The sequence below is a fragment of the Anser cygnoides genome, chromosome 8, assembly GCF_040182565.1.
Source record: "Anser cygnoides isolate HZ-2024a breed goose chromosome 8, Taihu_goose_T2T_genome, whole genome shotgun sequence".
NCBI classification, from domain to species: domain Eukaryota; kingdom Metazoa; phylum Chordata; class Aves; order Anseriformes; family Anatidae; genus Anser; species Anser cygnoides.
Genome location: NC_089880.1, coordinates 27106971 through 27129658, shown reverse-complemented (window position 1 = coordinate 27129658; position 22688 = coordinate 27106971). Strand labels below are relative to the sequence as shown.

General features: G+C 41.6%; 1 protein-coding gene across 3 annotated transcripts in view; it reads right to left on the bottom strand.

Moving 5' to 3' along the window:
• The window catches only part of OSBPL9 (oxysterol binding protein like 9), a 63079-nt gene extending 43541 nt beyond the window's left edge, over positions 1-19538 (bottom strand). For 2 of the 3 annotated variants that reach the window (XM_048062063.2, XM_048062064.2), the window contains exons 1-3: positions 19340-19538; positions 9096-9146; positions 5073-5151 (exon numbers count right to left, since the gene is read on the bottom strand). In XM_048062063.2, coding sequence (XP_047918020.1) covers positions 5073-5151; positions 9096-9146; positions 19340-19450 — 241 coding nt within the window. In that variant the 5' untranslated portion in view covers positions 19451-19538. Of the gene's footprint in view, positions 1-4638; positions 4873-5072; positions 5152-9095; positions 9147-19339 lie in introns of those variants that run through there. The other variant, XM_013176315.3, reaches the window with a different exon arrangement.
• Between the last annotated feature and the right edge of the window lie 3150 nt (positions 19539-22688).

Here is a 22688-nt window from a genome sequence, read left to right as displayed (position 1 = left end):
CCAAAGAAAAAGCACCAAATGGCGTCCTGTGTACAATGCATCAGTAACATTTATCTGAGATCTTGAGAAATCAGCTCAACTGCTGTTTCACTGCTACCACAAAACACCTGCCACTTGAACCTTCACGTTTCTAAAAACTGCCTGCCCCCGACCTAGTTCATACCATCGGTGAAAATGAAGCGGGCACAGATACTTGAAAAATGACAGCTATCAGGGTTCTTCTTTTTTTCTTTTTTGCATTATTTTGCTGCGGGTCACTAGAAAATAGTTTCAACAGTAGACAATTGTAACAGATGATGCTGCAGGTGCAAGAAGGAACTGCAAGAAACAGTAAAAGCACAACCACGCATCATTCCCTGCACTCTCGTCACAAGTTCTGACTACTCAAAATGGCAGTACAAGAATTTAGTAGTAAAAAGCAGGTAGACTGAATAGAGAGGATGACAGAAAAAAAAAATCATACTGCAGAAGATAAACGTAGTTTTAGTTCTCAGAGGAATTTTTGCGGTTTTGTCAAAGAGGAGAGGACCATTTCTGCCCCGGCACTTTGTGCAGCACAGACCCTGTCAGAAGTTATATTGGGTTATGAGAAGGGAGGACAGATAACACAGCTCTGCCCTAAGTGTATGAAGAGACAAGGCTGGAAGTTTTGCTCTTACATAGTTGCTCATCTTCCTCTCCGATATATTAGCATTGCTGAGCATAGCATAAAGAAGAATTCACTATTTCAGCATCACTAGAGCCCCAAAATCCCTGAAAAATGTTAGGTGGGGACAAACAATACAGTCATAGTAGTTATAAAAATCTTTGAGGTAACCAGCACAGACCAAGATTTTACACCAAAATCTCTTTTCAGGCATTTTTCCATAGCATATGAAATTTAAAAAGCTCTTAAGACTTTTGGGGAAAAGGCTGCAATTCATGAATTTATTTGGTGGACAAGAGTAAAGTTCCAAATACTGACCATTTCCCCAAGTAGTAGTAAAACACAGATCTAAAGGATTACACTTTGTTACTTAATACAAACACAATCTCAAATTATGATACTGTGCAGCAATTAAGGCCTTCGTGGGCCTTATAATCCTTAAAAAAAGCTGTATCCCAAATTAACAAAAAATCCCTGCTTTTATAGCACTAAGACAACCTCTCGCTGTGCATATTTTCCTCTTTTCTCAGTTGGGATGGTAGGCACTCATAAAATAAGCTAGAAACTGGGGCAGGATGGGGAAGAAGGAGAAGTCTACCTTTGCCAGCTGACAGCACTCCCGTAATAGGAAAATAAGCTGCACTGCAACATTTGTGCTTCCTCTCTCAGATACTTTTGTGGCAGGAATAGAAGAAAGACAAAAGCTAAAGCAAAATCATCTCAGATCAATGCACTGGACCACCTCCAATCTTTCAATCCTTTATTACACAAAGCAGTGGAGACAAGACTGACTTGCCTTCCAAGGAACTGTGCTGTGAGAAAAAAAGAGCTGATTTTTCAGGTGGGAGTTTAAAAATCTGAATTTTTCTTTCTGCAAGCAATGTATGCATAGTGAAGTACTTCCCTAGAAACAAAAGCCTTTATTGTTTCAGGTTAGACAGCAATTCAAATATCAACAACTCCCTTGCCAAATTATCCTGAACATCATGTTCCCACCCTTGAATTCAAGTCATGAGCATCCTAGCGAGCAGGAAGAGCAGCTAAGTGATATGAAGGACAGAAGAACTTGCTTTCCACATGGGAAGAGCTTATAACTGTGACAGTATGAATATGTTAAAAGGAAAAACAAATCAAAAAAACAGTATTTGAAGGATATGGAACTTTTAGAACAGGGACCTGCATTACAGCAGAAAAAACTATATTACCGAGAAGGAGCTTCCTGACAGGAAGGTGCATTAGACATCATCCCAAATGTCTTCAGCAACTTGTATGGATTTTCACGTCTAATCTGAACAAACCCATGAGGGAATGCTTTGAGATCTACTTCATTCGGAAGTCTTTGAATAAAGACATGACACTGGATACGCAGTATGACCACACAATCAGGAGATTAAATACATTACTTTTACATATATTTTAATATTTCTGGAGATATTCTGCCCCTCGCTGCCCCCCTCCAGAGTGAGCAGCTATCAATATTGCACTAAAAACAAAATAAAGAAAACAAATCTGCTGGGCTGCCTGGCAGAGCCCAAATTAAGCTGATGATAAAATCAAAATATGCTGCATGTTTTATTGCTCATTTTTATTCAATTCACTTCCTTTCTTTATACTCAGATGTTAAATGTACAGATACCATTTGATTTATGTGCAGGGCATCATTCAATACCTGTATTTTCTTCTTAAAAGAACTTCTCAACTTTTACTAAGGCACAATATAGACACACCACGATGAAGCATCGTTGCAAACAGAATAGAGGGAGGCTGTCACAAGAAGCAACAAAATATAAACTATGCCTGGGAAGACTGAATTTCCCAAGATTCAGTGAGAGGCAAATCTTAGTGGGAGATACTGGAGGTTTAGTGCTTCAGAAATTCACTTACGCGTATATGGAAATAACATCCCTGTGACAAATTATTCAGGCATCTTTAAATGACTTATTTGCCCTTCATCTCACTATTTAAATCTCTGGAGTGTTAGACAGATGTGCAAGTTCAAGCAACTGATATTAAAAACAATTAACCCCGTATGAAGCTTTTCTTGCATTTTCTTCAAATTCTATCGCCGCTTGTCAGCAAAATTTCACTAAGGACAAAGAAGATTCAAGTCTTTGCCAATCCATACTTAAAAGTCTGAGTATGCAAAAACATTTTTCCTCTGGAGCCTGAAACAGAAATTGTTCCACTACAGATGGGACCCTAACTCACAGACAGGTCAGCAGATCTTGGTGCTTCTAAAGTTCTGTCATTTTCCCAACTAGGCTCCAGGTTGTCTGGACCCCTGTCTGTCTTTGAAAATGAAAGACAGTGATGAGAAGGAAGATACTATATATTTTTTTTTAAAGTTGCTGTTTCTGAAGCACTCCTCTTGTACAAGTCTTCTTTTATAAAGGGTGAATATATTTATAGCTACGACTATCTCACGGAACAAAAGTTATATCTGAATCACGTATAGAAAAATGTTAGAAATTGTTAGGAATACCGTACATATTCTGGGAATCTATTCTATACACCCTATGTAGTCTCAGATTACATACAGCAGTATTTACATATATATCCATTCCCTATTTATGACTGATAGTCACCTATAGTTCACATAAATTAAAGCCTGTATAGTACTGAGTGAACTTAATGTAATGAACAAACACTGCATGAGGCATACAGCCCACATTTACAGTGACCCTAAGAACTACAATATAGTTCCCTAGGACTGTTTCATACTGAAATATCCCAGCACTAATATTTTACCTATCATTTTACATTTTCTCTTTACAGCTATATGTGTTAATACTGTGCTTGCATCATTATAATTTCCTGGGTATCAGGAATGTCATCCTCATAACATACTAACAGGAAAAGCATAATACATAAAATACTGTACAAGATCTTAGTTCTATATTAAAGGAGCATACATGAATCCTGACCCAATACAAAATGCACACAAATTGACATTATAAAGCATAAGAGGTTGTGTGACAAAATTGGTGTTAAAAATTAGCAATATAATTTAGAGCAGAACACTACACATACCAAATACTATCTATCTTCTTTTAAGGCATCTGGCTAACAAAAAGAGTACATAGCACATAAGAGATCACTGCAAATAAGAGATATGTTACAAAAGGTATATCCCAGTAACTACAGATGAGATTTCTAGATTTACCTGTTTCAAGTTCCCAAATATTCAGCAGTATTTAGCTTCACTGTACTGAAAGACTGCCAGAGTACTGCATTCCATTACTGCATTAGCAATTAGCTTGCATTTTATCTGTTACCCTTTGGAATAGTAGATTTAAGTATTACTGTCAGCTCAGCATTATGAAGGTATGTTTACAAGGCTTAATGCAGTGAAAAGCCAGAGTACAGCAGCAGCATTTAGGCAGAACTGTAGCACAAGGAATACAGATGCTAGTGACAACATGGTGTACAATTAGTATTTATCGTTAGAAATATTCACACAAACACACCAGCATTAACAATAACTCCCATTTCCAAATCACTGATTTAAAAAATATGTACAATACAAAATAGACTACAGAATTATTCCAGTTCATAAAAATTAATAAGACTGCTCACATGCAAATGCGCCTCTTGGATATTTACAGATTCCAGCTCTATTCAATTATTTAGCTACTACATTTTAGGGGAAAAGCAAAAAGACTAACAAATGTTACTTAAAAATTATTTTAACCCAACTTCCCTAGGATTTTAACATTAGGAAAAGAGAAATTCTCTACACAATATTATCACAGTATTTTATCCTACTGCTGCAAATAAAACAATTTAAGGAGTACATAATAATGATAATAGTACCTTACCCTTTCTACCGGTGAACCATAGCATGCAATGACGAAACATAGCAGTGGCAGATGGCATTGGTGTTAGTAAATGTGAATAAAACGATAATACCAGAGAAATGGTGACTGGCAGACAAGACACAGAAATGTAGATGAAATGAATGCAAGCTGGTAAATCTTGAAGCAAAGCTCCACCTTTAAGCCAAATGTTGCCTCTAGTCTCCTCATAATTGAGCATTAAGTTCTATTTGGATACAAATTGCAACCTTCAGACCAGTCTTGATTCTCTTCACACAGGAATGCATAATTGTATCTTGATAATGAAGATCAGAAACGTTTTGTAAGCGGAACCCATAATCAGAAGCCAATTACTTTTTCCCCTTGAGTCATTTATTCTTTACATTTTAAATCTCCAAATCCTGCCAGAACTACAGTCTCTTTCTAGCACATATGTATCCACTGCAGATGCAAATCCCTGCCTAACCTGCAGCACCCCTGGATCCAGAATGTTCTCAGTGTGCTCATTCATGCTGTTCTGTTGCCAAACATTTAAAAATCATCCATCAAATACAAGTGGAATCTATTATAAGAAAAAAAAAAAAAAAAAACAATCTCTTCTTTCAGCTCACCCTGAAAATGGAAGGTTTTCTGATCAACAGTTATTGTGAAGGTGCTGTCGTCCTCATCGTCTATACCAATCACAGCTCCCTGTGAAACAAAGAACAAAATCCTGATAAGGCAAGCAGTGACATCAGCAGCATACACTCTATCACTACACCACCGGAATTTAAAAAGCATTGACAAATTAGAAGCACACTGAATACAGTAAAAAGCAGGAAGATCCTCTGTTTAATTACAGGATGTAAGTCAGTTCTTTAATAGAATAAATTTTTTAGTTGCAGAAAAAAAAAAAAAACAATAATTATTTGGAAAACTTTATTATTTTCTGGATGGTAATATGAATCTTTTACCTTTGTAATGGAGATGGCTTTATGCTACAGCATCATTATAATAAACAGTGTTCTACTATTCTCTACTACATTTCAACTTATATTTTAAAGAAAAGTGGGGAGCAATAATTTATAAGTACTTTCCGTGTCTAAAAATACCAATTCATTGATATGCGACAAAAAGAAACTCTTGACCTAATTTTATCTGCCTCTCTATAAAAACAATCATTCCAGCAAAATGAATTCAGCCCACCATGTCATGTCACTAGCACACTGCCTGATCTCATTTCCAGCCCCTAAGTAAATATCAACAGTAAGCCAAGAGGATGCATCAAAGGCGGCTAGCTTTGTCTTCCAATTGGTGATGAATTTTTAGGAGGAAATGCAAAGACTACATAGAGTTAAAGGCCATCTGTGCTCAACTATTTACAAATCTATCCACATCTTCTGCCATTCCTGCCCCTTCCCCCCAGTACATAACAAACAGCACAGTTTCACCCAGGGGAGGAAAACACTGAGAAAAAAAAAAAAAAAAAAAAAAAAAAAAAAAAAAAAACTTTCCAGGCCTCTACCGCCTCTCAGTAAAATTATGACATTTAACCCCAAATACTTCAAAAATCCCCAAAGGATTTACTCAGTTTCTCTTCTCCTTTCCCAGGAGACACAGCATCAGGCTCTGTTTCATCCTTCCCCCCTCCCACAAAGCAGAAAGACACCACTGGAAGGCACGTGCTTGAAGGGTAAATCCCGCTCTTAAGTGCAAGTAAACAGCCAGCGATGGGCCTGCGCACCGGCCCCAGCAAGTGCTGGCCCCATTTAGCCAAGCGGGGCCCAGCAGCAGCTGTGTAGGGGTAGGTATGTACAAGGCCTGCCCAAACAGAGGAATTGGTTTGGTACAGACCCAGGGGCAGGGAGATGTGAATCAATCGCACACGTCCTTCCCAGCCCCTGTCAGAGGTTTCTGGCTCATTTGCGGCTGGGCCCGTCGCAGGCACCTCAAGGCCGCGGGAGGAGCAGGTCCTCTATGGGAGCAGCACCAAGCACATGCCGTAGGATACACGGCAGGAAGGGATAGCTCCAAACTGCTTCTTCCCCTCTGATGCCTTACGTGTACCACGTAACTGCTCCAAAAGCGTACTTTCAGGCTTTTACAGGCTTTTCAATGACAGCTCTGTGATTTCTATACAAGAGGCGCCCAAGAAGTACACCTGTCCATGGCCATTCTGAGTATTCTTAGTACCAGGACATTACAACAACCAGATGACCAGCCATTACGTTCTGGTAATCACGCAGTCTACCAGTTACATGACATTTCTGGCCAAATTCATTTTGCTAGAATGTTGCTTTTTTTTCCTCAGTAGACCTCAGACAAAAAATGTCTGGCGTTCACTTAGCAGGAAGTCAGAAGATCACCACAAATCGTACCAAATCATGGTCTGGTTCCTTTACACCTGCTGTGTCAAAAAACTGTAAGTCACACACCAAGAACGTGGTATTCTTTCCCAGATAATGTAGGCAAAACTAATGCAAGGCTAAGAAGGCCAGACTGGGACAGCTGAGTCCTGCCTCCATCCCAAGTGGTGGAAGGAAACTGAGGAGCAAGAAGCGCGCACCGCTCTCTGATGCCTCAGCACAACGCCGCACAAAGTGCATAAGCTCTGATTGCAGCACTAAGGCTAAGAGTGAGCATAAGCAGAGAGGATGCTTCTTTTGTCATACAGAGAATACGTATTGTCAAGTGAAAGAAAAACTAGCACATGAAACTTGAAGTGTTTATTACAGAAAGCTTAGGCAGAACCTAAGCGTAGTACAAATGATAGATTCCTCTACAAGCACACCTTCCTAAATACACCTTGACAGTAAACAAAAGAGAGAATTTGAAGATGAAACTTCATGGCCTACGAAACATGAGTATAAAACACAAAAAGGCAAGGAATGAGCTTTTAAAAATCCATTCAAGAAAAAGGAAGGTATTTTAGGCAAATTGCTTAAATTACATGCTTGTTTATGTTCACACCTAGAGTTACAAATCAACAATTGCTCTCAACAGAAAACCTCTGATAAAATTTCAGATTGCAGAAGCCCATCTGTTCAGCTATTGGTATCATTGTCATCTGTCAGAAGAGCTGTTTTACAAAAGCAGAAAGACAACGACCCCTTCCTCCTTCACAAAATAAACCCCCACACACATTCAGATAGAGGAGTCAGCAAACCTCAGCAAAACACCTAAGAGTAATCTGCTGTGGGAGAGTGGCAGATGGGGAAAGAGAAAGGGATTGTTTAATCTTAAATGCATATAAAAATGAATAATGCAATGTTGAACAGATTGTTCACTTGTAATATTTCCTAAACTGACAGGCTGAGGCCAACCTCCACGTTTACAAGCTCACAACACAATTAAATCAGGCATGCTTTTTCAGACTACATTTTTCTACACAATGCAAAAAACACCCACGAATCTTTGGGAACGTAATGTTGTAGACAGTGGTTTGAGTTTACATTACCCTTTAAGAAGTTATGTATTATGATACCAGTACCCTAAAAAGGCTAAAGTGTAGTAAAGTCATCTGGAATCCAGATGAATGGGGATTCTCTGTATGAATCTCAAAAGTTTGTTGAGACCCCTTTGTTAGGCCCCCAGAAAGACCAGAAAGTGGTTAACAACTGAACAAAGAAATAACTGGAAGAAAGAGGGGCAGAGTTCTCCTGCAATACTCATCAGATTGTGACGATCAGATTGTGTGACAGATCCCCTTCTCTGCAATTTCTTACTTCAAGACTCAAAATGCTCTCATTCATGCCCATTACCCTCCTAACTCATTCCCCCTATTTACATCAGCATCTCACAAGACCACTGCATACTGGAGCCAGAGACTCTATGAGAAATGGGAAAAAACACAGCAAAAGGACTTGTGCAATAAAATTTTTTGGTAAGTGCATGATCACAAAGTAGAAACTGAGCATGTGCAAAGCCATTACAGAATTCCTGGCTCTCTGCAGTACCGTCACTTCAAGCTACAAGAGCAGCATTCGCAGCTGAACGTCCCAAGCCAGGACGGGTAACACTCAGCTTTCCCATGCTGTGTCTTCCTGCTTCTGTTTCCCCAGCGTGTAACCTCCCTCAGCTGATATTTCAAAACCCTTCTTCCTTCCCTTTCCACTCCTCTTTTGTTTTGCTTCTGTAAAGACCACGTGCTGTGTGACATTACTACACAGCACTACAGTACCCTGAACAAAGCACAGGCAAGCAGCAGGATTAGAGTGTCCAAACTAGCAGAACGGAGGGCTCAGGAACAGAATAAAAGCAAACCAGGACAGAAGGAATGCAGTTTTGCAACAACTTCTGTAGATACAGAACGTATCTATATACATACATATCCAAACACACAAAGAAATGAGAACTGCGAACAGCACCTTTTCTGCAGCATTTTACAGCCAACCCATCGTACTCTGTCCTATGATGCTTTTTCAGACAGTGTTTAAAATGCATAATGTTTTTATATAATATACAAAATAACAGAATGCAATTAGCCCAGTATGTCATTTGACCTCTAATGTTTTCCATCTTTAAATACCTTCACTATTTCAGTATTTCGCAGAGTCAGGAATAGCGCCTAAACCTCAACAGTCTCCTTGCAGTTCTCTCCAGTAGGCCATATTATCCACAATAAGTCATTAAGTACCAAAGAAAATAATACTTACCCTGAGTCTAACACATCCTCGGCGTGACCCTCTCATCATCTTGTCTTTTGACTGAAAAAGCAAAAAAACACATCGCTGGATTAACAAATACAGTAAGAAGTGCAAGGAAAATGTTATTCAAGGCAATTAAGAATAAAGCACGTTGGTATAATGTTTTATTGACTGATAGAACAATCTGTTTCAAACTAGGTTAGTTCTGACACGGAAGAGAGGACAACAGAATGGTATGACAAAGTAATCCTTCCAAAAAATAAGAATACAATATCATGCTGCAAAAAAATTTCAGAGGTATGTTGAAGAACTACTTAGAAGATGCAGTCTGCACCTTTACAGAAAGAAGATATGAAGAAAGACACTGATTAAGGAATATTAAAAATTGGCAGAGTACTGATTTACATCTTCCTCCTGTCTCTCCTACTGTCGGGAAAGAGCCCATATAACAAAATGTTTCTGTCAGAAAGTTCCCCATAGTCATTCCCCTTTATACACACATAAATGTCATGTTCAGACAAGTTTCTATTTCCTGTTTTTATTCCAAGAGTTAGAAAAGTCATGTCTACAGCCATTCAAGTGATAAGATTGCAGACCAGAAACCAGGATTCCTCTGTCCAGAACCAGTGCCTAAACCTGTAGCCTAGCCCACCTCGCAGCTAAATTACTCAATATCTTCTTTAGTAGCTCTGTTTATAACACCGACTAGCTAATTCTAAACATCCCACTCACTGCTAGATCAAAACTGTGATCTTAATCTTTCAGCTATTCCCAGCACTGGCTAGGGTAGATTTTGTCAGCACCTGTCTGCCAATGCCGCGTTACTGGGCACTACTGGCAAGCCCAAGTAGCACACACACAAACCTGTTGAGATAAATAAAAAGGAAAGAAAACATCCGGAGGAATCCTAAATATTTTGTTTTCTGATAGATGCAAAACATCTTCTGGTTTTCAATTACCTCCCCCTCATTATTATTTTTAACGATAACTTTTATGCCATCGTAGCCTTAGCTACAAAGTCCTTAGTCTAATACAACCCCTTCTCTGTCACCACCCAGATACAAACTACATTTGTTCAGGTCATGAAAACATAGGTAACGCCGTGGTGGCACGAACAGGTTCTCTACCTGTCACCTCTGAAACATCCTCTTCTCTCCAACAGGATCTTAATACTTCCATGTGCACAATATATTGCTGTGATTATGTCCAGCCCTATTTTCACTGGAGCCATTAGACAGTGAAATCTTATTGATAACAGTGGGAAAATACAGGCGGCAGAACTATCAGCATTAACAGCAATAAGTTATTCTTCATCTGCCACACATTTGAGAGATAGAGCTCCATCAGAGCTACAGATGATAGTTACTTCTCCCACAGAAAGCTTGAGGCACTCATGGCAAGGCCTGTTCACTAGAGGTAATTTTAAAACACGGCAGCCAGAGCTTCAAATGAAGCGAAATTTTGCTTCAAATGAAGTGAACTTTTTGCTGCTCACTCCCTCAATTCAGTCTCTGATTTACCAAAGAATCTTCTGACTGTTAGAAACCATCAGTATCACTCTCCTTGTTTTGATTTGGGTTAGCTGATCAAAATGCAATGGGTGTAAGGACTAGCAGGGCCTCCGTAAGGTATTCTACAGACGTATGATTTCTTTTTAGATTTCCTGCATGTAAACTTCTGTAGGGAAGATTTATTTTTTATTTTTTTAAAGCACAAGACCAGAGGAGTATCTACAAACAAAGCTACTCCAATAATTTTCTGTCAGAGCTTGTATATACTTGGGACGCACCTCACTAGAGTACACCTACACACAGATTTTTTCTATTCCTTGCCATGAGTGAGCTCCTAAAATGGGAGAAGGCCACTGAGAGCTTACTGCTCCCTCTGGTGGTTTCCATCAGAAATACTGGCATGATCTCAGCAGGAAAAAAAAAAAAAAAAACAGTACCCGGGCTGCAGCTGCAACTCCTGAGGAGAAGGAAAGAGGTAAAGGAGCCTGCAGAGCACAGGCTGGGCACCAAGCCTCTGGGCTTGTCCACAGAAGATCCTATAATAGCCTTTCTTTTCCTCATACATCACATTTTAATGGAGTAGAAATTGAGTTTAAACTTTTTAATGCTTAATGTTCTTAGTCTGAAAAAAGATTTACAGGATAAATCACGGGTTCAGCGTGTGGTCCTATATAATTTCCTCATCTTTGGACAGAGCTTTAATTGGTTAACACAATTACAATGAAATGGCAAATCTAATTCCTTCTACCTGAGTGGCACGAGGACCTGCCATTCTAGTATCCGAACGAAAGCACGCAGCTGTCCTCACAAATCGAGCTGCATCCTCGTAGCAGAACTGAGCCAATCTTTCCAGTACTGGAAAACATGGCTCATTTGACATTTTAGATTTGCCCCCACCCACAAGTAAGTTTTTATAAAATGTAAAATTTGGACAGCTTGCCCTTAATGCTTTAAGTTTTTACCCTTTGGTTGAAGGGGAAAAGATCAGGCATGGATATAGTATGTCTTATACTTGGTCAAATATTCTTGAATAATTAAGGGGGATTACAATAATCCCGTAACTGTTTTGAGGAATGGTTCCATTTCAGGGAACAAAATCTCAGACAGCTGAAAGACATGTGGGAATAGCTACTAAAAAGTCACATTCTCCTTTCTTTTTATATATGAAGTCTCAACATGCAGCTATCTTTCTTCAGTGATCAGTTTTAAAACTAGGCAAAATGACATTTTCAATAAAATTCCCACACACACTGTACTGATTTCGGTGATAACAGACTTGAATAGGTTACAAGCAGGGAGCAACAAGAGATAAATCTCACCTGAGGCTCAAATAAAAATTCATAAAAATGAACAAAGATATACAGTATTACTGCAGGAGAAATGTACGTATCTGCCAAAAAATCTGGCCCTTATTGGTTTCTTTTTTACGTCCACACAATGAAGTTTGATCAAGTACAGAACTGATCTAATGTATGCCATTTCAGGTAACATACAACTTCTTAGAGAAATGAAAATAATGTCTGGGTTTATTTTAAAAACAAACAAACCCCAAACCAAATGAAAATCCCAACTTCCGCCCTTCTTTTTTTGGAGTTATTTCCTTTGAGTTTCTGAGCTGCCTGGGAAGTCTGACATTTCAGCATAAAACCCAGCTGCTGTCTGCCTCCAACACCTCTCGGGCCCAAGTTCTGCTGTGCAGAGGCACACAGGACTCGCAGCGGTACCTTCTTCACTCACACGGCGCTGCCAAGGGAATCTCTAACGTAAGCACACTGATGAGCAAAACCATTTGTGTCATTTAATTCCCTTTAGGGAGGAGGAACATGGAACAAGCTCTATTTATAAACACTGAGTTTTGCAGTTTAACTACATCTGCAGGACAACTTTCCATAATAGCTATTGTTCTCACCAAACGCAAAGGCAACCCTTGTTTTTCAAGCCGAAATAAAACCTGACGAATTAAAAACTTAACATGCTGTTCCTGTAGCTCCCCGCTCTCAGGAGGGCCTCCTCAAGCACAGGGACAGCAGTAACACCCAGCAGCACCAACATCTGGAGCTGTCAGTGCTTCCAGAAGAGCTGCAGCTTCTTTGACCCCTCCAACCATTCTGGGTCAGGCATGATCTACGGGGAACAATGGCAACACCCCGAAATTGCTTGAGATTTCAACTCCTCTTGAATTAAATTAAATTCGCACTGAAATTAAAACCAAACACAGGCAGCTGCTGTACCTAAAGCTTTGACTTTTGTGAATGCAGTCATACAGCAGGAACCAAAACCTCAGCTACCACCAAACAGCAAGTAGAAGCAAACACTTCCAAGAAGCATCCTACTTCTTAGGTGTTTAGAGTCTCAGTTACATTAAATCAACGCGTTTCTCGTCTGGTAGTGCACATGCAAATTTACACTGAAACAAAGGCTGCAACAACTAACTTCCAAGAAATTACACACAAATTTCGATTTGGTTTTTGAAAGGAAAGTGTAGGCAGGCATCTAAAGATAACAACGGACACCAGAGGAAAAGTTGCCTTGTATCCGCTGGAGAAGTTTCCTCCCAGAACAAAAGTGCTCATCAGGCTCAGTGAGCTTAACTGCCCTGTTCTCAACCTGCACCAAGGAAGCTTTTAAATCCTTAGAAACCTTACATTAAACTGTAACTTGTGGGAAAAAAAAAATACATATATATATATATAGTCCAAACTGCTAGTGGCTTTATTTTGCACACTACAGTAACAAAGAAAATAACAAAACCTCCAATAGATGAGATTTTGCAGGTAAGCGAACAGATTTAGTACTGAACTGGTTTAATATTTTAGATCTGCACAAGCAAAACCTTTGGATCCATAGTTGGCAGCTGACCTGCTCTGTGTTGACTCACCAAACCATACCCTCTTCATCTAGATCCTCCACAAGCCCCGACTACACCGGTCAGATCAGTGGGGCAGACAACACGGCTGGCGTTGCAGGGACAGCCGACACGCAGGTCAGAGTAACAAGTGCAAAATGAACCCATCAAATGTTTTCAAACAAATCTGAGCAGGCACAGCATGTTTCTACCAGAAAAGAAATGCTACGGATGTGCAATGCACAGTGGTGAGCAACTACTGTGAGACTTAAAACCAGACGTATTGCGTAAATACTGCAGAGAGCAGTATTAATTCAGCAGTATTAATTCAGCATTACTGAAAGCAAGTCAGGCAACATCACATAAAAATCACCTGTGTTTGTTTCCAGGAAATAGGTACTGCTCAAGTATGTGAGTAAATTTACTCCCCAGGAGGAAAATATAGCACTAGTGTCAAGCATTAAACCCTAGCTATCAAATTCTAAGGAAAAAAAAAAAAAAAAAAAACAGATTTTGGAAAGATCACATTTCTAAAGATACTAAAAGCTGTAACAGGTCTTAAGTTCCATACATAATTAAGGTAACAGATGTATCATCTGCAATTTGTTGGATTTATTTCCCAACTTTAATAAAAAATTCTACTGCAGGAGGACAGGAAGGGGTACCACGCTGGCTAGCAGAATCCTGCACCTATGGCCAGCAGATGGAGAAATACCTGCTTCTCCTTCTCCCACACCCCTACCCTAAAGGGAGATGCTTAGGGACACAGGAAAAGAAGGATAAATCAGTTTGGCTGTTCTAAGGCTTACTGAAAATATATCTTTTTTTTTTTTTTTTTTTCTGGGAATTTTATATGTTACTGTCATAAGGGTATGTACCTTGACTGGTACAAGCAGATTGTTATTAATTAAATTATAAACCTGTAATAATTTATTAACTGCATGGAAACCTTTGAAACAAATAGTTGAAACTAGGTACAAAATTCGATCTAGTGTTGAGTAACAGCCACCTTAATATTTTTAACTTGTAAATTCAGAATCATTTTCTTTACCATATGTAGTTTGCAGACAGTTTTGTCTGGTTTTATTCGACTCACTGAGCTGCTTGCAGTGCATGGGACAGATCAAGCTCTTGCAGAAAGAAGTGTCACATCAGCTCAGAACGGAAAGCAGAGGCCAAAAGCAATGTTTGTACAAAAGCAGAGGTTTTTTTCCTGTTTTCTTCAGGTTTTTGCACACAGCTGTTGATTGAGAAATTGTATTTGCGAAAAGCCAGAAAATGTATTCAACTGAAAGTCTCTAACAGAGGGGCACTGAGCCATGACTCCAGCTTCACAGGCATCATTTGAAATCAAGTTAACGAGGTTTGTTCTCGGTTCACCACCAAAGGTTCATGAAACCAGAACAAAATCTGAGCCCCCCTCCTCAGTACGTGGATCGTACACTCCACGAGCACTTCTTCAAGGCAGCACCACCAGCATTCAAGCTGCCAACTAGCAGAAATCTTTCAAAAGCACGAGGGGGGAAATATCCTTACAACACCACAACCGCTTCCTCCTACAACTGGTTTTGCACAGATTTTGCTCCTGAAAGCGACTAACCAGTCGGTGTATGTTTTCAGAAGTATTTTGATGAAACAGTTAACAGAAACAACAACAGCATATCAAAGCCATTAATCTATCCTTCAGGAATTTATTGGTACAAGAACCATAAAATGATTGGAGGCTAACCAAATTCTGTTTCAAGAACACACTCTGGAGTTGTCACATACATCTTTTTTCTCTTTCAACCCTCATTCACTACACCAGGCAGCTGTTAAATCTGCAACGGTTTGAACAGTTCTCCTTTCAATACTGTCATACGTCAAATATCTACAAAGTTTTAAAATATTTTAAGGAACTGACCTTCCTATCTACTGACCCTGGCCTTAGCATTACTTGCACAACTATGCCAGTTCAGCTATTTGTTATACAAGTAAAATATTTATTTAAAGAATACAGTTAAAACAATAATTTTAATCAGATTTTCAACCTTGAGGGATTCTCTAGATTATTTCTATAGGATTCCCAAGGGTAATCAAGACTACAGCTGATGTGTATTTAAGACAGCACTGCTGCCAGAAAACACAAACAAAAAGCAAATCGCGTTCACTTCCTTCTCCCCCCCCAGACATTTCTTTGTCTTCATGCTATCTGCCAGTACAATGCCAACGCACGTTTTTATACTGACAGGCAGAAAACAAACTATAGAATGGATTCAATTGAAAAAACAAATCAGCAGAAAGTTATTTTTCAGCTGGAACCCAGCTTAGGGAACGACTTTACAACTCTTGTGACAAGGCAGAAATGATCTATTTGGAGGCTTTTCTTTTAAATATCATCGGTGCCTCCAGCTACACCCTGAAAAAAAGGCAGTGCATCAGGAGACTTGCATCTGCTATACCTCCAAAAGAAATATTGGTGGATTCACAAATCAAAGAATATTGAGGGAATAAGAAGTCCTTTGTCAAACCAATCCAAAGTGGGATAGTCATTTATTTCATATCTTGCGCTTTTGAAAATAAAAACAAACAAAACAAAACCAAACAAAAACAAACAAAATACCAACCACTTACTGATACTAGACAATCGCTTATTTGAGCAAAACCATGCAAAGACAATCAATATTTGGATGACAAGTCCAGGTCATATTCTCTGGAACACACAACTCATAAACAAATGCAATTATAAGTAAATTTGAGCAATTTTTCTCTTTCAGAAGAGGACTGTAAAAACACAAACTACAGAAGAAGAAAATGGAAAAAGCAAACAATTTGGCATTGTAAAAAAATATAACTGCAATTGAATTAATTTGTTTCTGATGTATGTATTCAAAACATATTTAGGTTAACATCCACTTATTTTACCAAAAAGAAAGACATACTAATTTAGGTGCAATACGATTGTGCACTAACTCTGAATGTTCATGGCGCATCAAGGGTACTTTTCTGCAGTCTGTTTTATGCTACTATGAAAGAAGATTAAATACAACCGTGCAGGGACACACCTATGAGCAGATCTACTTTTCTGGGTCTCTCTCTAAGGAAAAGTTCAGCTGCCTCAGAAGTTGTTACCTTGCAGCCTTCCCCAGCTCCACTGCCAAATGTTAAGCGGCTCTTGGACCTACTGGAGAAAGTTCCTGCATGTACAACTTTTTGGATTGCAATGGGCTAAGGAGTCTGCAAGAGGTGATGAGAAGGTAAAAGCAGATCAGTTAACCGTAATCTCTCCTATCAGCAAAGCTGTTTCCAGGTTGCATGTTTACGAGCCAGGTAGAAACAATCTCGGCGCACCCCACCCCTGCATTGCGCTCATCAGGAAGGGCCAGTTTCAGGCTCAAAACCATTCAGCTGCACGTACACAAGCAGACTAAAGACAACAACACGGCTTCCGACTGAAACTGGCTCAGAAGGAACAGAGTAATCGATCTTATGTACCCTATAAAGCCTTTATTTCAAAATACATGTGTACGTACACAGAATCATAGAGGAAATCAGGTCATTTCCCCACACACATAAGGCTCCCAAACCTGCTACCATTCCAGATTGATGTTGCTTACTTACCACTGTCTTAAAAACTAACGTTCCTGAGTTATTATTCTAAAACTGAAGGTGTAGCTGAAAGAGAGAGTACCCCACTACCTTCCCAGTGCTCACGTCAGTACTGGTGAGGAACGTGGTCACCTGGGACCTGATGCGAGTTCCCCCTCCAGCAGACCACACAGCCCCGAGAGCAGAAGATGCCTGTCTGCAGCAGGACCCCTTCTTTTGGCAGCGAGTCTTTCACTACCTTGAGTTCAACACGACACACACCCTCAGGTACAGGAATGCATTCAGGTATCCAGAGAATGGTGTAACAAGTACTTTACAGACGTGCGTAGAAAAGGTCGATAACGCATTCTGAAGTAAATGCTAACTGCACGGCTTTCTTGGTGGTAAAGGCACAAAGCAGCAAACATGGTTTGATTTCTTGATCCCAAGCTGAACTTTTAGGACAGGTGGTTAAAAAAAAGAAATCTTTAATCTGTGAACTGGAAGTTATTGAAATAACAGAGAACATAGTAAGTTATACAGGATAAAAGGGTAATGTATATAGAATATCCTGAGTTGGAAGGGACCCTTAAGGATCATCAAGTCCAACTCTTGATACTGCACAGGTCTACCCAAAAGTTCAGACCATGTGACTAAGTGCACAGTCCAATCTCTTCTTAAATTCAGACAGGCTCGGTGCAGTGACCACTTCCCTGGGGAGCCTGTTCCAGTGTGCAACCACCCTCTCTGTGAAGAACCCTCTCCTGATGTCGAGCCTAAATTTCCCCTGCCTCAGCTTAACCCCGTTCCCGCGGGTCCTGTCACTGGTGTTAATGGAGAAAAGGTCTCCTGCCTCTCGACACCCCCTTACGAGGAAGTTGTAGACTGTGATGAGGTCTCCCCTCAGCCTCCTCTTCTCCAGGCTGAACAGGCCCAGTGACCTCAGCCGTTCCTCGTATGTCTTCCCCTCCAGGCCTTTCACCATCTTCGTAGCCCTGTAGGGACTACGTATGTAGGGATCCCTATGTAGGGATACCTAATCATAGGAAGTAAGGAAATTTAGGAACTGGTATTTACTGAACTGGTAAAGACCAGAATGAAAGTGACTGCAGTATCCAGAATTATGACGTGCCCATTCACTAGTCATCAGTGAGTGTTTCTATTTCTGCAGCTGAGCACGAAATGACTTTGCACCTTGGACCGTTACTTAGACTACCCTCACTAATTCAGCTCGATCAAACAGCTGACATCTGAACAGCCATTAAAGAGCAACTATAAAGGCACTTTTATTTCTCCATCGTATTCCAGACACATAAAAGATTTTGAATTGACATGAATCAAAACTGCTGTACAGTTTATAGCTGGTTCATGCTGAGGGGTACAAACTCCCAGAGCTGGAGACCCAAGCTCTTTCTGAGCAGTGCTGGAAACTCAGATTTAGGAAGCAGAAGTTTCCCATGCAGTGCTCATGTACCTGTACGTCTACACAAACAGGGAAGTGCAGGACAGGCCCCCCGAGCTGTTATTTGCCATAAACCTCTTCCAATTTCTGACAGGCTGAGTGTGCACGTGTTTTACGCGGACTGATAACCTGCTATGCAGACCGAGTGCCAGCACTCACTCCACGCTGCCAAAACTTAGCTGTGCACGCAGGGGCCCAACCAGCCTCCTCATTTAAGGGCATATCCTCAAAAAAAACCAAGCTGCACTGTCAAAATACTTGTAGAAATTTTTATTCCAGCCGCAGGCTAGCAGCCAGCGGCCACCAGGGAGAAGCCACACAACGCCTCTCGCCACTCCCAGCGCCTCGCTTCAAAACTTCGCGTCCAGAAGCCGGGAGCCCCCGGAGGGGACAGGGAGGGGCGGCGGGGGGCGACCCGCGGCTGAGGTAACGAGCCCGGGGCGGGGGCAGGACCGGGGCGAGGGCTGCACCGGGGCGAGGGGCAGGGGCGACTGCACCGGGAGCGGGCACTGAGGCGGCCGGGACACCTCGGCGCGGCTCGGGACCCCGCAGAGGCAGCGGGGCGAGGCCCCTCGGGGGGACAGGAAGAGCCGCCGCCGCCCCCCGGGGCCGCCACCGCCGCCCGGGGCCGCTCCGCCACCGGCCCCCCCCGTCCCGCCCCGGGGCCGCCCCCGCCGCCCCCACCGATCAATCTCCCCGCACGGCCCCGCCATTGGCCGCTCCCGCCGCCTCCTCCTTCCCCATTGGCCGAGCCGGGCGCTCGCCCCGCCCCGCGTCCCCTCCCCGCTCCCCCCCACCCCCCTCCACCCTGCTCCTCCAGCGGGCTCCCCGGGCTCGCCGAGCCGCCGTGCCCGCCGCTGCCCCTCACCGTGTAGTAGGAGAGGAGCCCGGCGTTGTAGTCCAGCACGAACCAGCGGTACTGCCAGCCCTTCATCACGTTGGTCCATTTGCTCAGCGGGCCCTCCATGATAGACGCCATCTTAGGCACCGAACCGCGCGCGCCCCGCCCGTGCGGTGAGGGGAGCAGGGCACAGGCACGGCGGCGGCCGGCAGGGGAGGGGCGGGGCACGCAGCGAGGGGGCGGGGACAAGGCCACACCGGCCCCACCCCCAGGGCGGGGCTAACGGCTGCCGGGGAGGCGGGGCGCTGTGAGGAGGCGGCCCCGTGGGGGGGGTCGGGGGTCTCCTCACGGCTGTGGGGAGGCGGGAGGGAGCGTAGGGGACGACTCTCTCTACTTCGGTCGCTGAGGAGGGCGTTTAACTATCAGATAAAATACACGGCGCTGCTGCGTGTTTATTGTGGTGGTGTGTTTGTGCCCCTCTGCCTGAGCAAAGCTCCCCTGTGCCCCTCAGGGCTCTCCAGTCAACGGCAAGCTTCAGGTCGTCCCCTGAAGGGGCTCCGTGTCCAGGGCATATAAAAACATTCAGGGCTTGAGGTGAAAATCGCAGTCTCGTTTGGCACTAAAGTAACCTTTTATGGGCAAGGCTCATTTAAATGGGACACAGCTTTCCTGCGGGCCGCTCCAAGAATGTGGAATGAATTCCCCAGGAGCTATGGACAATCGTAAATCTCTTGCTAAATGCAAGGCATGTTCTTTGGCATGGGTCTGCTCGAACATAAATGCGTAACTTCACTTGTACTTCAGCACAAAAACTGCCAGGGCGCATTAGAGATACTCGTGTTCCTCCTTAAGGATAGACAGTATAGCAGCAGAAGTGGTGTTTGTTGTATGAACTTCTTTTACATATATATATATATATTTTTAAGCAAATATAAAACCTTTTTTTCTCTGTTAATGATTTTAATATGAAGAGCCCTTTCTAGTAGGGCTGAAGTGGATATAGTGTCTTACAATACTGGACCTGTGTACTAAATTCAGATAATTTTAACAGAAAAATCACCACAGCTTCCCCCCTTGTGAAAAAGCGTCAGTCCAAGGCAGAGTATCTATGTTTGATTGTATTGTAGATGTATGATGTTGTTGTTGATGTATGTATTGATGTATTGTAGAAAATAAGAAATACTTCAGTATTTCTAGTTCATCCTCCCACTAGCATCACATTACCTAGCAGTTTCCAAGTGGAGTTTATAGCATTGACTTTGCAATGCCCCTTGGAGTCACCTGGTGGTGTGTTTACGCATAGTGGTGCCGGTTTAATCTAGCTAATGTACAATTCAATCTTGAAGCCCGGTTTGTTCATTTTGATAACTGTCCTTTTTCAAGCTGCATATGACCTCAGTGGTCTGTTTTCTTCTTTAGTTTCACTGACTAAACAAAGCACGGCTGCCTAGAGATTATACCCAGGCAAGCAAAACAAAAAACATCAGATGGTGCCAGAACATTACTAGTACTACCATGTAAAGCTTTAGTTGGACTAGAGCTTTATTATCTCAGATCACAACTTTCACTGCACCGTACCACAAGTGTTGAAACTATGCAAAGAGCTTGTGCAAAAAGCTCTTGGCTTAACTGTGAAAGGGCTGTCTGTAGGCAGAATGCTCTCAATGAGAAATTTTCAACAGAAGAGCTTTCTATTCACCTTGGTTTGCCAGAGGCTGAAACTGCTAAACTTCAGCATGCGCTGGAAATCTTACTTGTTCTTTGTTCTCTCTGACTTTTTTTGAGAGGAAGTGTGCCAAAGACTTGCCTTTACTTGAAAAAAAAAAAAGCGCATGTACTTTAGCTAGCTCTGCTTGACTAACAAAAGCCCTGCGGTAGATGGACAAGTTGTGTTAGCAGGTGTTAAAGGGAATTCATCTCGAGATTTCTTTTGAAAGATGGTGCGAATATTCTCTTTAGATGATTTTGCAGAGATAGGCGAATCATTGTTTTTAGTAATAAAAAAAAAGAAAGAAATACATATGAAATTATAGCCTATCGTTAGCATTCAGGATACAATATCATATAGTTTTCTGAACTTTCTTGAAGTGCCAGGATGATGTGTCCCTGTATATCAAATTATTCCCCTACATATTGAGCATAAGGGTGTTGTTGAAGGGATTAGACTTAGTTTGCTCCTTCTGATCAAGACTCTAGATGTGCATTCAGTTTTGAGAGATCAGTGTAAGCATTCCAGTTAATTGTAAGCAATTAATAAAATGAAATCAGCCACAACTGTGATACAACTTGCCTTTATATACTCAGTATATTACATCGTAATTACCAATAATTTTGAATAAAAAAAGACTTGAAATAGAAGTTAGTAAGTCACTTCCTTAACAGAAGAATTTAGTTTGCCCTAAAATGTTCCGTCTGCATTCAATTTGGAACAGTTACAAAGAGCTGTTATTTTTTGTAATTATAGACAGTTTTATCGTGATGTTCTCCATACTTTGCTAAACTTGAATTAGAGCAGTATGTCACTGTCTTTAACATTAAGTAGGGTGCTTACTGTCATCTGAGAGGATTACATATTACAGAGATCAACAGAGCCGGGCAGAAAGCAGCAGCTGTTACCTGGTGCTGCCCTTGTTGCACACACTGCTCCATCAGCTGCAAATCTTGTCCAGCCTCATTCTCTTGCCACACAGAGGCAAGTCATTTCGCTGTGGTGTCCCAGCCACAAGGCTCTACAATGCCCATTAAGTGGCCTCCGGAGTACTCAGACCGTCCCAGCAGGAATGTAGGGGGAAACCTCAGATATGCCCGATCCTTACTGTGTTTTCCGGGACTTCTCAACTTCCACCCTACTTTTTTCATTTGCTCTATTTTCTTTTCCTGTGTCCAAGCTTGTCCAATAAACTGCATCTGTTTGTTTTTTGTTTTTGTTTTTTTGGTCATTGCAGTTTAGTTGCGTATGGTTTCTAGCCAAGAGGAAGACACTGTTGATTTAGGATAAATACCAGTGGACCAGAGTAGAGGGACTGAGAAGCGGGAGTATACCAAAGGAAAGTCTGATGATTTGAGGGCGAAAATGCTTTTCTATTGTAAATTTGCCTGAAATTACAGCTGAGCTAACTTTCAAGAACCTCAGTGCTGGCTGAAATTGTGTGGCTTGTGGGTTTCCTTAAGGGTGTCTGGGAGTGTGACTGGCAGTAGTGAAAGCAGCTCTAGCTTCTCCCAACAGCTGCAATTGCTTGGGGTTCTGCAGAACATAAGGAAGCCATTTGAGGGGAGAACAAATGACATTTTGTTTCCTTTTCCTTTACCACTTCAGGAATAGGCTGTTAGTTTCATTTTGTGTTTCTTACCCTATCAGGTCATGGTGTCAACTGCT